Source organism: Ananas comosus, linkage group 8 (genome assembly GCF_001540865.1).
Source record: "Ananas comosus cultivar F153 linkage group 8, ASM154086v1, whole genome shotgun sequence".
NCBI classification, from domain to species: domain Eukaryota; kingdom Viridiplantae; phylum Streptophyta; class Magnoliopsida; order Poales; family Bromeliaceae; genus Ananas; species Ananas comosus.
Genome location: NC_033628.1, coordinates 9,877,806 through 9,892,492, shown reverse-complemented (window position 1 = coordinate 9,892,492; position 14,687 = coordinate 9,877,806). Strand labels below are relative to the sequence as shown.

The 14,687-nt window shown below is 35.0% G+C and overlaps 2 protein-coding genes across 3 annotated transcripts; both read left to right on the top strand.

Moving 5' to 3' along the window:
• LOC109714571 (glutathione S-transferase U17-like) lies at positions 1,549-11,894 on the top strand. Of its 2 annotated transcripts, XR_002217411.1 has the most exons (3): positions 1,549-1,964; positions 2,430-2,883; positions 11,699-11,894. XR_002217411.1 is itself a non-coding variant. In XM_020239261.1 (2 exons), exons 1-2 carry the CDS (start codon positions 1,635-1,637, stop codon positions 2,793-2,795), a joined length of 696 nt encoding a protein of 231 aa, XP_020094850.1. In that variant the 5' UTR covers positions 1,549-1,634; the 3' UTR covers positions 2,796-3,009. The 2 variants fall into 2 exon arrangements, 1 of the variants encoding a protein (XP_020094850.1); XM_020239261.1 differs by lacking the exon at positions 11,699-11,894 and having other exon boundaries at positions 2,430-3,009.
• Positions 10,399-11,782, top strand: LOC109714570 (glutathione S-transferase U17-like). Its single transcript, XM_020239260.1, has 2 exons — positions 10,399-10,824; positions 11,290-11,782. The coding sequence occupies exons 1-2, from the start codon at positions 10,495-10,497 to the stop codon at positions 11,653-11,655; spliced, it is 696 nt and encodes a 231-aa protein (XP_020094849.1). The 5' UTR covers positions 10,399-10,494; the 3' UTR covers positions 11,656-11,782.

The window sequence follows — 14,687 nt, the reverse complement described above, 5'->3', positions numbered from 1 at the left end:
ACACACGAAAGTACAGAAGCTCAATTAATGGGAAGATAAATAAAATATGGCTTAAAAGAGCATGAAAGACTTTTGTAGTTAGGTCTAAAAGTTATGGTCAAAATTAAAGCAGCAAAGCTTTAATGCTCGTAATAAACATGTTGAAATTATGAGGGCGAGATCGATTAGCTAACGACAGCAGTGGCGACATCTTCGCAATTAGTCATTTTCTTCTTCTCCAAGCAGAGTAAGTCAAAAAAAAGATCTCTCATTCTCTTAAAAAATATGTATTAATAGAAAAATATTTACTCCTGATTAACTAATTAATAATATATAACAAGCTGGTGCACATCAGCAATGACGAATCGACTCATTTTACGTGATGAATGATCTTTGATAGTCGTGCATATAAATTTTCTGTTCCATTACCTACCGTCCCTAACGCAAGTGGCAAAAAACTTAATGGTCGATACCCGAGATCTCAAGTTTGAATCCTAGTTGATTCATATTTACAGCTAAATTTATTTCTATATGAATTAAATGAAGCGAATAGCGTGCTACGTATCTATCTCTTAAAATAAAAAAATAAAAAAATAAAAAAAATTATGTTCCATTAATAACATTTTCACGATTTTAGATAAAATAGGAGTAAGATCAGCTAGTCTCTAAAATATTGTTCTTTTAAACTATTAACTTCAATTTAAATACATAAAAATTTTATTCAAATTATTATCCTTTGGTCTTTTAAGTTTTTTTTGAAATAAAAAAATTACTTCATAGGTGAATATATTATGCTACAAAATTACAAGCTTCAATATCGCTTAGGCAATATAAGTTAAACTATTAGCATCAATATTACAAGAAAGTTTTCATACGAAATAAATTATATATCATTAGATATTTCATTTTAACATCCAATTAAAGTCCCTAGAGTAAGTCGCAAAGGGTTTGGTGGTTGGTACCCGAGATCCAAGTTCGAATCCTAGTTGATTCATATTTTCAGCTAAGTTTATTTCAAAATGAAATAAATGAAGCGGTTAGTGTGCTACCTATCTCTCAGAAAAAAAAAAATCCCAATTAAAGTCCATATATATATATATATAGAGAGAGAGAGAGAGAGAGAGAGAGAATCCGAAAACACCTAACACTTGGTTCTTGTAAGTTTCCCACGTTAGATCTATCCCTTTGAATTCCACCCCTTAAATCATGGTATTTTTTTAAGTTATTAGTGCATTTAGATTTTCGGTTTTTAAATGAAGATTTATAGAGTTAAAATAATAGTAGTTCTATAAGGTTAAGTCCGTAGTTATGTAGTGAAATATCATAATTTAAAAGGTCATATTCTGAAAATCACTGTAAACGGACTCTCTCTTTATATATATTTTTTAATTTTTAAAAATTAATTAATTTGTGAACGAAAACAAATCATTAAAGGCACTGACTAAACCCAAAGTGTTATACCAAATTAATCTCTTGCACCATTCAACAACGTCATACCCTACGCAATTCCTCACTTAACCAACTACTCCTCTCATGACTCCCTATAAATACCCACATCATCATAAACACCGAAGCCACAGCAAATTTGTAGCCCGTCTCCATATAGTTGTTTACTCAACGATTGCATTTTGTAACAAAACTATTTCCCATATAATATGGCAGTGTCGGGAGATGAAGTGAAACTCTTAGGAACGTGGGCAAGTCCCTACGCGATTAGAGTTAAAATTGCTTTAGGACTCAAGGGGGTGAGCTACGAGTATCTGGAACAACAGCTTCGGGAAAATAAGAGTGAGCTCCTCCTCAAATCAAACCCTGTGTACAAGAAGGTGCCGGTTTTGATCCACAAGGATCAGCCCATTTGCGAGTCCGCGATCATCGTCCAATACATCGACGAAGTTTGGGCCGGAGTTGGGCCTGCGATCCTTCCCTCGGATCCATACGAACGTGCCATCGCGCGCTTTTGGGCTGTCTATATTGACGACAAGGTATGTTATTCTAGATTTTGGATTTGTTTGGTCCTACTTATGCTTCATGGGAAATTATATTTGATTGAGTAGGTCAACTGATTCTAAAATAATATAGCTAAACACAAACTGGTTGCTGGATGTTAAAGGACAGTGAAAAGAATATTGGACTAAATCATTTTCATTAGAGAGAAAAGTTTAGTGATTTCGTTTATGAAAATGTCATATTTGTAAATACTGTATATTTATATAACATATGAATATTGACCCATAAAGCCAATCCAATGGTAAGGGATGACTATAGATTTGGGAAAGGATAGGGATTCAAATCTCAATTACAGGATATCAGGCAGTGGTATATTACTTTATCCCATATATAACTTTTCAATTCTAACTTACTTTATGATGTGAGTTATTTTGCGATATTTTGTAGTAAATCAAAAATTTCATGAAATTTTTTTGTGTATTTTCTTTCTATATATGCAGTGGTTTCCTGCTACAATAAAGATTATAAAAGTCAAAGATGAAAAAGAGAAAGCAGAAGCTATAGAGCAATCCTTTGCAGGACTCAGTTTACTAGAAGAGGCTTATAAAAAAAGCTTCAAAGGGAAGCCCTTCTTCGGTGGAGACAATATTGGCTATCTCGACATCGCTTTCGGAAGCTTTCTGGGCTGGGTGAGGGCGATAGAAAAGATATCAGATATTAAACTCATTGACGAGGCGAAGTTCCCTCTCTTAGCAAAATGGGCAGAGCGCTTCGGCTCCGTTACGACCGTGAAGGAGAATATTCCGAAGACTGACAAGGTGGTTGAGTATTATTCGAAGGTGCTTAAAGCTTTATGGAACGCCTAGTGCCCCAAAACAGCTAATTTAGTATCAAATACTACAGTATGAAAGTTTGTCGCAAATAGAAGAAAGTGGTGTACGTTTAATATAATTAATGAATAAACGAGCTAGTCTCATGATCAGCTTCAGTAGTGAAGGTAGTGAAGGAATTTATGTATTGCTTTGTAAGGACGTTCGGAACATTTGGAAGAAAAATATTAAAATATGGGAATGATGTCAATTCTTTTTCATTTTGTTAGGTTTAGTTTGATATTGAGATTTATAAAATAGAGTTGGGGTAAAAATATATAGAAATATTTTTCTGTGTTCTCCGATAAATTATAGAAAATATACTGTAATACTACATACGGAAGCAAATAAAATATTTTTCTATCGTACTTTCTCACTTCTCCGTAATTTCAAACGATGCCTAAATGATGATGCTTTTGTGATTGATTCGACAGTACTAGAAAAAAAAGAGAAAATCCCAATACAGTTACTACACTGATCCATGTTTGAGTGATGAAAAAAATTTGACCAGATCCATAATATTTTATTAGAACTGAGATTTTAGATTTGATCGAGCTGAACTTGTTGAGAATGCGGTACTCGTCTTAGTACTAGATTTTGTGAATCGGCAACCCGCTCCGATACCGACGGCTGCGGATCCGGTATCGATTGTTGGGATTTCGGAACGAAAGCGTCAAATCGGGGTTGCACTATAAACCTGTCTGACCCCTCTTCTGCAACTGAGTAACTATAATTCCGAGCTCTCTTTTTGAATTTTTTCTACCCTTCTCTCGTCTTCTATTATCCCACAAAAAAGACAGCACTCCACGCGCATCCGTGCACAAGGTGCACTCAACTCATGGATAACTCTCTCTCTTTTTCTCTCTGGTATGGCACACCCCAAGGCTCTGCCTGTTTCCTCGGAAGTACCAGCTAGCCTTAATTAATTTGCCATAACCCTCTCACAGACTCTGTGCTAATTAGAGCCAATGCATTATATATAATGCTCAATTAAGGATGTACCACAATCCTAATATAATAGAATTTTGATTTTAATTAATATCTAAAGCTATCTTAATTTATCTCTAATAGATTTAAATATTAATCTTAGCCTAGTTAGATTTATACTCTAATTAATATTTAAATCTTAATTTATCTCCAACAGATTTAAATATTAATCTAATCCAACTAGGATTTAACTACAAATCTAACCAAATCCTAACAATTACTACAACAAAAACGGTCTATAGCGACACTTTTAAATGTAGATACATGTCAAAAAAGTGCTGCTAGCTAAAATTACCGACACTTTTAAAAAGTGTTGCTATATGTGGGGTCGCTAGGTATATAGTGACAATTAAAGAGTGTCGCTATAACCTAAAAGAGTGCTGCTAATTTACCAACACTTATTTAAGCATTTAGCAACTGCCGAAACTCTATCTCGTTGGCTGCGGTGGCGGAGGAGGACGACAGTAAAGGCTCTTCGTCTAGAATTTCAGTGAATTGAGTGAAGAGAGAAGAAAGGATGGTAATTGATTTTTCTTTTTTTTTTCTTTCCCGTTTGTAATTGGGCCAAATGGACTGGGTGTGGTGGGTTGAGTAGAGTAATCTTTTATTTTTGGTTGGATTGGGCTTTATATTTAGGCATTAGTAGATGTGTTTTTAAGTTTTAGTATAAATGGGACACTCACTCAAAAGTGTCCCAAACATGTGTCCCTATAACCTAATTCTGTTGTAGTGTTTAATCTCCACCTTGATTAGATTTGTAGTCTTCAACCGCTACGTCGAGCTCACCATGCAAGCTCCACCTTGAGCTTGTTTCCTGCGCTCGTTGTCACTACATCCGCAGCTCCGTCTCGAGCTACTGCACCTCCGCGAACTTTTGGAACCCAAACCATCTTCGTTTCTGTTCTGACTGTGCTTCCGTTCAAAACGTATAAGTTTCTGCGCTTGTTCGCCTCGCACACGACCCGATTTCGCTTTTGAACCCTCATAGCTCTATTTGAAGCCGAAATATCGCAACTCTTTGAGTCCAACATGTTTAACGAGATCAAATTTCGCTTCAATGTAGGAACGTGTCGCACACCTATCAGTGTCCTCACGACCCCATCGTGCATTCGGATCTTCATCGTGCCGACTCCTAAAACTTTGCACGCCGTCCCGTTCCCCATCAGAGCCTTTCCACCCTTGATCGCTTTATAGGTGGCAAAAGACTTCTTCTCCGGGCAGACATGGAAGGAACACGCCAAATTGAGCACCCACGGGTCGTCCGAAATTTTAGCACCTCCGGTCGCTGCATATAGCGCATCAAAATCGATCATCTCTGACTCTGCCTGTAGTATCTCTGGTGTTTGGTTGCCCGTGTGATTTTAGCATCTGAGGCTTGTCAACACATCTAGAGAGTGTCAGGACAAGTCAGAGTCGTTTTGGCACGAAATGGACGCAAAATGGACTCAGTGCGACGGGAGAGCAGAGTTTTGATATTAAAATCTGCAAAGTGCAAGTTTTTAGCGTTGTGTAGTAGTACCATATAGGGGAGTACCGGTACCCGAGTGTATTACAGAACAGACTGCTCTCGGGTTGAGCCAATTTGATGCTGAGTACCAGTATTGTATCGGACGACTATCAGTATCGAGCTCGAGTATCGGTACGGCATCGGGCTGGTACCGATACCCAGTGTGCGAGGTTGCGGACTGAGAGGCCGAGTACTGATAACCAAACCTGGTACCGGTACTCTAGTTGGATTTTTGAGTAGGTGAGGGGCCTTTTGGTCATTTGATGCATCGTTTATATCACCCTTATCCCCACCGCTTTTTATACGTGTAGATAGGCAGAGAGTGAGCCTCTGGTTGCTACTTCCTCTCTCTCTCTAGGTTGGAGTCGTGTGCTTGATGGAGGTCACGGTTTGAGCTCGGATCGACGTCGACATTCCGCCGGAAAGCCGTTCGAGCGTGTAGGCGTCGCGGTTGTGCCGTTGGAGGCCGGGCGAGAGCGAGATTTCTCTCCTTTCGACTTCTCACCGTTGTTGGACGAGCGTTTCGAGGTGGGTTGAAGTTTACCGAAATCGTCGGATTTTCTCCTAAGCCTAGATGTTGTCAACATGTAAACTTCATGTGTGGTATCATGTTAGTAGCTCGATTCGCCGATTTGCATTGCTTTTAATGAAATCTGAATTGGAGCTTAAATGCTAGATTTGTTTTACATGTTAAACTTAGAATTGATTTAGAAGAAAACTATAGATCCTACACGTCATTTTCTGAAAACTACCACATTTAGCTTTAGGAGCTGTGGTTAGTTTGTATCGCTGTAGTTTGTACGTCTTAGATATCCAGATTAGTTTAGGATGAGTTTACACTCGTGCTGGGATGCCGAGCTTATTTTATAGTTGGGTGTAGAATGTTTCGGACTGTCGGGTGTCGTCGCGGTTGACGGTGGATCGAGATTTCTGTGTTTTCATCAGATTGTGCCGAGGGCACGTGAATGTTGGTTGTTAGACCAGTTAGACCTAGTTGTTTTGATTATAGTCCATGAGAGCCTGATTGAACTCGGCAGAGACACGCTTGCATACTCAGATGGGTAGCGCCCACGAGTGCCACTCCGGAGTCGGGCTTAGTGCTTTTGCGTTGATGTCGTAGTGTCCTGGTTGGACTTGCTCTCCACCAACAACCCAGCGTGGTGGTGGTTAGTGTAGCTTCGACAGGCGGGATGGGTGCGTTCATAATTCCTACTGAGATTGGATCAAAGGTTGCATCTTGCTTATATCTACAGATAGTTAGTGTTGGTTAGCAATAGTATAGTGGCATATAGCTGTAGAATTTTACCAGCTTCCTTTACTATCTTTCTACATACTTTCTGTAGACTTAGTGGGTAAGCCGTTGAGGTCGGTAGCGGTACCCATTGAGAATTACTTCTTTTTGTAGTAGTTCTCACACCCAGTTGTTGACCCCTTTTACAGAGCCTTCTTCTGTGGCTGCTGCTGTCGTAGATTCTGATAGTGGAAAGGGAGTTGTGAGCTAGATCCTTTCCAGACTTGTTGCTGTGCTAGAGGAGTATCTCCCACAGGTAGTTTTGAAATTTTTTATGTACATATCGTTGTTGTCTGGGTACTCACTGGAGCGAGTAGTGTAATAAACATTTTGTATGTACTGGAACCCCTCGAGATTTTATATATATATATATATATATATATATATATATATATATATATTCAGTTTAGCAGCTCTTTACCGTGTGGTTGTAACTTGGCTTTGTTTACAAGTACAGCTATCGCTTCGTATACCGGGGAAACTCCTATGTATACGGCGGGTCTGTTGGCTTGCTTGGGAAAACGAGTAATTCGGGGCGTGACACTGCCGCCTGCGCCGTCGCTGACACTGTCACATTTTGGTTCATGAAAGTTTTCTCCTTCTGCCGCTTCAACTCCTTCAGATCATTCTGAAATTTTCGACAGTTTCGCTTAATATGTCCTTTCCTGTGACAGTAAAAATACTCTACCTCGGATAGCGGCTTCTTCTGTCAATCTCCAATCGTTGATGTTGTCGCCTCCTTCTTCGCTCTCACCACTATAGCAGTATCCCGGCTCTGCAAGCCGGACTTCTGAGTCATCTTCCGCATTTCTTTCGAGAGAAGCGCCGTCGTGACCGCCTCCACACTTATGGTCTCCTTGCCATAAAGCAATGTGGTCACCCGAAGCTCATATCGATGCAAGGGTGCAAGAGGGGTTTTATACGCTATTTGATGCAAGGGTGCAAAATTTGCACCCTACGAGGGGTAGGATGTAAGATTTGCATGCGTGTGAGGGGTGTACAGATAGTATTTTTTATAAAATTTAAGCTAAATTATATAAACAAATCCCTCGCACTTTAGCTCTTGTCTCAGTTACCCCTATATTAAAACTTGCATCAATTTTTTCCTACACTTTATCATTATTTCAAATAAATAAAAAATTTTTAAGATAATTGTTGAATTCAGTAGTAAACTTTGTAAAAATAAATTGTTAGATAAAATTAGTTACAATTAATAAGGTACAATCATATAAATTTAATTAAATATATTCAACACAAATTAGTAAACTATGATATTGCTTTTATCTATTTTTTTAGTTGTGAGTTTGATAGATTTTGAGATATAGAATAACCAACTCATTTTAGTAAAGTTATACCATTTAATAAGCTAGCTACTCTAAATTTAGGAACCATCTTAAAATAGATAAATGTAGGGAAATAATTGATATAATTTTTAGTATGGGAAGAGAGTTTGTCTGTGGTGCTTTTAAAAGCACTAAGCATTTGGCATTTCTAAGTTTTTTATTATTTTAACCAATTCTATTTTTTAAATTGTGCTATTCCACCAACCCCGTGCTCAATCCTAGAGAACAACGATTATCAAAAATTCTATAAATCTTTATCAAAAATCCGAAAACCTACGGAAGTACGGAAGCTCAATTAATCGGAAGATAAATAAAATATGGCTTAAAAGAGCAAGAAAGACTTTCACAGTTAGGTCTAAAATTTAGGAATAATTACCTATATATCTCTCAAACCTTCAAAAATATCTCATTTATCCTTTTTTTTTTCTTTCCAATATACCCCTCATATGTTCCTCCGTTATTCTCAAATATTCCTATAGTTATCACCCGTTAAGTTAACTTGAGTTTAACGTGAGTTAATTATCTACCACAGTTAAAAAAAATTAAAATACTAATTTTGTCCTTAACTTAAGAGCAAATAAAAAATATTGGTGACCATAGAGGGGTATATTTGAAAAGATTAAAAGTCAAAATACTTTTTGTGCCCCTAACTTAAAAGACAAATAAAAAAAGTCGGTAATGGTGGAAGAGTATATTTGAAATGACAAAATAGTAATTTTATACAGATAACAGAGTTCATTAACAGATTTTAACTATAGAGGTATATTTGAAATAGTTTAGAACGTGAAAATAGTATTTTTAATATTAGCCTTATAAGAGGGATAAATAAGAAAGTCGAAAATTTTTCAGGAATATATAAGTAATTAGCCCTAAAATTTATGGTCAAAACTAAAGCATCCAGCAAAGCTTCAATGCTCGTAATAAAAATGTTTAAATTATGAGGGCGAGATCGATTAGCTAACGACAGCAGTGGCGACATCTTCGCAGTTACTCATTTTCTTCTTCTCCAAGCAGAGTAAGTCAAAAGAAAATTTCTCTCATTCTCTTAAAAAAAATATATATTAATAGAAAAATATTTACTCCTCATTGACTAAATAATATATAGCAAACTAGTGCACATCAGCAATGACGAATTGACTCATTGTATGTGATGAATGATCTTAATTTTTTTTTTTTTTTTTTGAGTAATGAATAGCACGCTATTCGCTTCATTCATTAAACAAGTGAATTAAGCTACATGGGTGAGACAACGGAGCCTTGTGCGGCTGAAAAAAAAAAAAAAAAAAAAAAAAAAAAACTTAATACAATAGTCGTGCATATCAATTTTCTGATCCGTTTATAACATTTTCAAGATTTTAGGTAAAATAGAAGTAAGAGCTGCTAGTCTCTAAAATATTGCTCTTTTAAACTATTATCTTCAATTTAAATACATAAATATTTTATTCGAATTTTTCTCCTTTCTTTTAAGTTTTTTTTAAAATAAAAAAATTACTTCATAGGTGAATATATTATGCTACAAAATTACAAGCTTCAATATCGCTTAGGCAATATAAGTTAAACTATTAGCATCAATATTACAAGAAAGTTTTCATACGAAATAAATTATATATCATTAGATATTTCATTTTAACATCCAATTAAAGTCGATATATATATATAGAGAGAGAGAATCCGAAAACACTTAACACTTGGTTCTTGTAAGTTTCCCACATTAGATCTATCCATTTAAATTCCACCCCTTAAATCATGGTATTTTTCTAAATTATTAGCGTTTGTAGGTTTTCGATCTTTAAATGAAGATTTATAGAATTAGAATAATAGCAGTCGTATAAGGTTAAGTACGTAGTTATATAGTGGAATATCATAATTTAAAAGATTAAACTAGTCAAAATAATTAAATTTAACGGTGAAAACCTTATAAACACCTAGTAGTTGATTCATATTTTCAGCTAAGTTTATTTCAAAATGAAATAAATGAAGCGGATAGCGTGCTACCTATCTCTCAGAAAAAAAAAAAAATCCAATTAAAGTCCATATATATATATATATATATATAGAGAGAGAGAGAGAGAGAGAGAGAGAGAGAGAAAGAGAGAATCCGAAAACACCTAACACTTGGTTCTTGTAAGTTTCCCACGTTAGATCTATCCCTTTGAATTCCACCCCTTAAATCATGGTATTTTTTGAATTGGAATATCTTGATGATAATAAAATTGAGATATTTAGAAGTAAATTTTTGGCTTTTAGATTTACGTGATTATTGAATTNGTAAACGGACTCTCTCTTTATATATATTTTTTAATTTTTAAAAATTAATTAATTTGTGAACGAAAACAAATCATTAAAGGCACTGACTAAACCCAAAGTGTTATACCAAATTAATCTCTTGCACCATTCAACAACGTCATACCCTACGCAATTCCTCACTTAACCAACTACTCCTCTCATGACTCCCTATAAATACCCACATCATCATAAACACCGAAGCCACAGCAAATTTGTAGCCCGTCTCCATATAGTTGTTTACTCAACGATTGCATTTTGTAAGAAAACTATTTCCCATATAATATGGCAGTGTCGGGAGATGAAGTGAAACTCTTAGGAACGTGGGCAAGTCCCTACGCGATTAGAGTTAAAATTGCTTTAGGACTCAAGGGGGTGAGCTACGAGTATCTGGAACAACAGCTTCGGGAAAATAAGAGTGAGCTCCTCCTCAAATCAAACCCTGTGTACAAGAAGGTGCCGGTTTTGATCCACAAGGATCAGCCCATTTGCGAGTCCGCGATCATCGTCCAATACATCGACGAAGTTTGGGCCGGAGTTGGGCCTGCGATCCTTCCCTCGGATCCATACGAACGTGCCATCGCGCGCTTTTGGGCTGTCTATATTGACGACAAGGTATGTTATTCTAGATTTTGGATTTGTTTGGTCCTACTTATGCTTCATCGGAAATTATATTTGATTGAGTAGGTCAACAGATTCTAAAATAATATAGCTAAACACAAACCGGTTGCTGGATGTTAAAGGATAGTGAAAAGAATATTGGACTAAATCATTTGCATTAGAGAGAAAAGTTTAGTGATTTCGTTTATGAAAATGTCATATTTGTAAATACTGTATATTTATATAACATACGAATATTGACCCATAAAGCCAATCCAATGGTAAGGGATGACCATAGATTTGGGAAAGGATAGGGATTCAAGTCTCAATTACAGGATATCAGGCAGTGGTATATTACTTTATCCCATATATAACTTTTCAATTCTAACTTACTTTATGCTGTGAGTTATTTTGCGATATTTTGTAATAAATCAAAAACTTCATGAAGTTTTCTTGTATATTTTCTTTCTATATATGCAGTGGTTTTCTGCTACAATAAAGATTATAAAAGTCAAAGATGAAAAAGAGAAAGCAGAAGCTATAGAGCAATCCTTCGCAGGACTCAGTTTACTAGAAGAGGCTTATAAGAAAAACTTCAAAGGGAAGCCCTTCTTCGGTGGAGACAATATTGGCTATCTCGACATCGCTTTCGGAAGCTTTCTGGGCTGGGTGAAGGCGATAGAAAAGATATCAGATATTAAACTCATTGACGAGGCGAAGTTCCCTCTCTTAGCAAAATGGGCAGTGCACTTCTGCTCTGTCGCGACTGCGAAGGAGCATATTCCGAAGACCGACAAGGTGGTTGAGTATTATTCGAAGGTGCTTAAAGCTTTATGGAACGCCTAGTACCCCAAAACAGCTAATTTAGTATCAAATACTACAGTATGAAAGTTTGTCGCAAATAGAAGAAAGTGGTGTACGTTTAATATAATTAATGAATAAACGAGCTAGTCTCATGATCAGCTTCAGAGTAGTGAAGGATCAAGGTATTTTAGATTTGAGTCGAAGTGAAAAACACTCGGCTCGATCCGATCCCATCTTTTTCCTTATATGTGATCTTTGTTTAATTTCTAATTCGAAACAAGAGTGAGACAATTTTTTTTCTTTTTATTTTCTTCTATCTCATGAAACAAAACCAAAGAAAAATTCAGCATCTAAAAATGTACAGATGTAACATTAATTAGTCTTATCATGCAGTAGACAAAGAAAATTTAATAACTTACAATTGAACTATTAAGTAAAAATTCTACTGACGCGAGTTCACAAACTGCTCTAAAAAATTATCTTACCTCATTTTCAAATGCTTCAATTTCCTTTTTTCACAAGGGTAGGTGATTAATTTCTATTAGGATTTGGTTACATTTGTAATAAAATATTAATTAAATTAATTATGATAAATTATTTAAGTCTATTAAAAATAAATTAATTAAAATTTAAATATTAATTAGAATAAATATTTTAATTATATTAAGATTTGGTACGTTTTGTGGGTGCCAGCATTGTATGGCTAAATACAGCTAATGCCTTGGTGAGCGATACTTGGGAGAGAGAAACTTAGGAGGAGCGACTCTTCGAGCAAGTAAATTCACTACAGCAAAATTAAATTATAGGGATATATGTTTGGGACACTTTTATGTAAGTGTCCCATTTATATCAAAACTTTTAAAAAAAAAATCAACTAATGCCTAAATATAAAACCCAATCCAACAAAAAATAAAAGGTTGCTCTACTCAACCCAATCCACACAGTCCATTCGGCCCGATTACAAACAGAAAAGAAAAATAAAGAAAAATCGATTACCATCTCCTATTCTCTCCTCACTCAATCCACTGAAATTCTAGACGAAGAGACATTCCCTCTCGTCCTCCTCCACCATCGCAGCCAATGAGGTAAAGTTCTGGCGGTTGTTAAATGCTTAAATAAGTATTGATAAATTAGCAGCAATCGTTTTAAATTATTGCGACACTCTTTAACTGTCACTATATACCTAACGACCCCACATATATCAACACTTTTTAAAAGTATCGGTAATTTAGCTAGCGGTATTTTTTTTAACCTATACCGATATTTAAAAATGCCGCTATAGACCATTTTTATTGTAGTGGAAAGAGAGTAATTATGGTAGGATTTTGCTGATTTAGTCTTGTGGACGGAAAAATATGGCCCAATAATCTAAAATTTATGCACATATAATTAAAATAAATAATATATAGTATTATATATATAACTAAAATAATATATATATATATATATAGAGAGAGAGAGAGAGAGAGCTTTTCAAGCTTAATTCGAGTGGGTCCAGTAATACTCAAGCTTAGCTTGAAATAAATTTTGAGTTTTTTCTTCTAATTAAGCTCGGCTTATTAAATTTCGAGTCGAATTCAAGCGAACCGAATACCAATCCGAAGCCAAACACTAGCCGGCTTGCTCATTTGTGGGCCCTACTTCCAAATACAAAATAGTATATATAAAATCCATATATTTTCACCAATTAATTTTGGTTTTATATGTTATTAGTATAACCCAAAAAATCGACTTGACAAATATACGAATCGGAATAAAAATCAGCATGTTTAAAACAGCAGGATTTAGGAGTGATTCAGATATCATGTTATCCATGTTGGATTTTATCCAATAATAAATTTTGATGATAACAAACAAATATTAGATTTAATTTGTCATTTAGCAATTTCAGGTTATAGTTAAATTTAAAGTGGCTCAAGCTGAACCGGAATTGATCAAAGGTAACCATTCAATCAAATTATTCAAATTGACCCGGACAAGATCAAATTGTGCCAAATTGGATGCAAGTGCCACAACAAATTTGGAGGACTTCTGTACAATTTATTGGATTTGAGCCGGTCAACCTAGTCAAGTTGACCAATTCACCTTTGGGTTTGATTTGAGCTTAATGTCAAATTAGCCATTATTTTAATATGGTATGAAAGTGATTTTATGTATGGTATAAATTCAAATTTGATTTTAATATAGTATGAATTTAAAAAATATGAAATATGATATAAATGAGTTTTATAAGTATTGTATTAAAAGCTTTTACAAATGTGGAATGAATTCAAAAAGTTTTTCATTTGTAGTATTAATTTAAAAGGATTTTATAAATTTAGTATAATTTCAAATGAGCTTTTCAATATAGTAATATTTCAAATGAGTTTTGCAAATGTGGTATGAATTTGAATTTTATAAATTTAGTATAATTTCAAATGAGCTTTTCAATATAGTAATATTTCAAATGTTTTGCAAATGTGGTATGAATTCGAATTTATTTTGGAATTAATTCAAATGCATTTGCAAATATGGTTAAAATTCAAATTGAAATCAATTATAATTTAATTATGCTTTTGTTTCATTTTTGAAATGATGGCTAGTGTATTTAAAGGGGGGCTTGGATGTTATTTGTGACACAATTTCAGAAAAATTCTCTAAGTCCTAATTGTTCATTGATTTGTAATTGTGAGTTTCTTGAGAGATTGTAAAATAAGTTTTTTGTGATTGTAAGCGGCTTTGGTCTTGCCCTGTTCAAAAGGTCAAGTGATAGTGAAATCGATACCTCGAGGAGAAGAAGGACCGGACTGGAGTAGGCAGAAGGGCCGAACCAGGATAAATCATCTGTGTTATCTGAGTTTGATTTTCTTCTTTTATTTGGTTGTGCAATTTTTATCTTGATTTAATTTTACTTGAGTTTTTGTCAATTTTTTTCTAAATTCTAATGGGATTTTATATACCATTTGATGCAAGGGCGTGAGATTTGTACCCTATGAGAGTTGTGCAGGTATAATTTCTCATAAAACTTAAGCTAAATTCTATATATCTGCATATATAAAAACCTCTCACACTTTAGCTATTGTCTCAGTTATGCC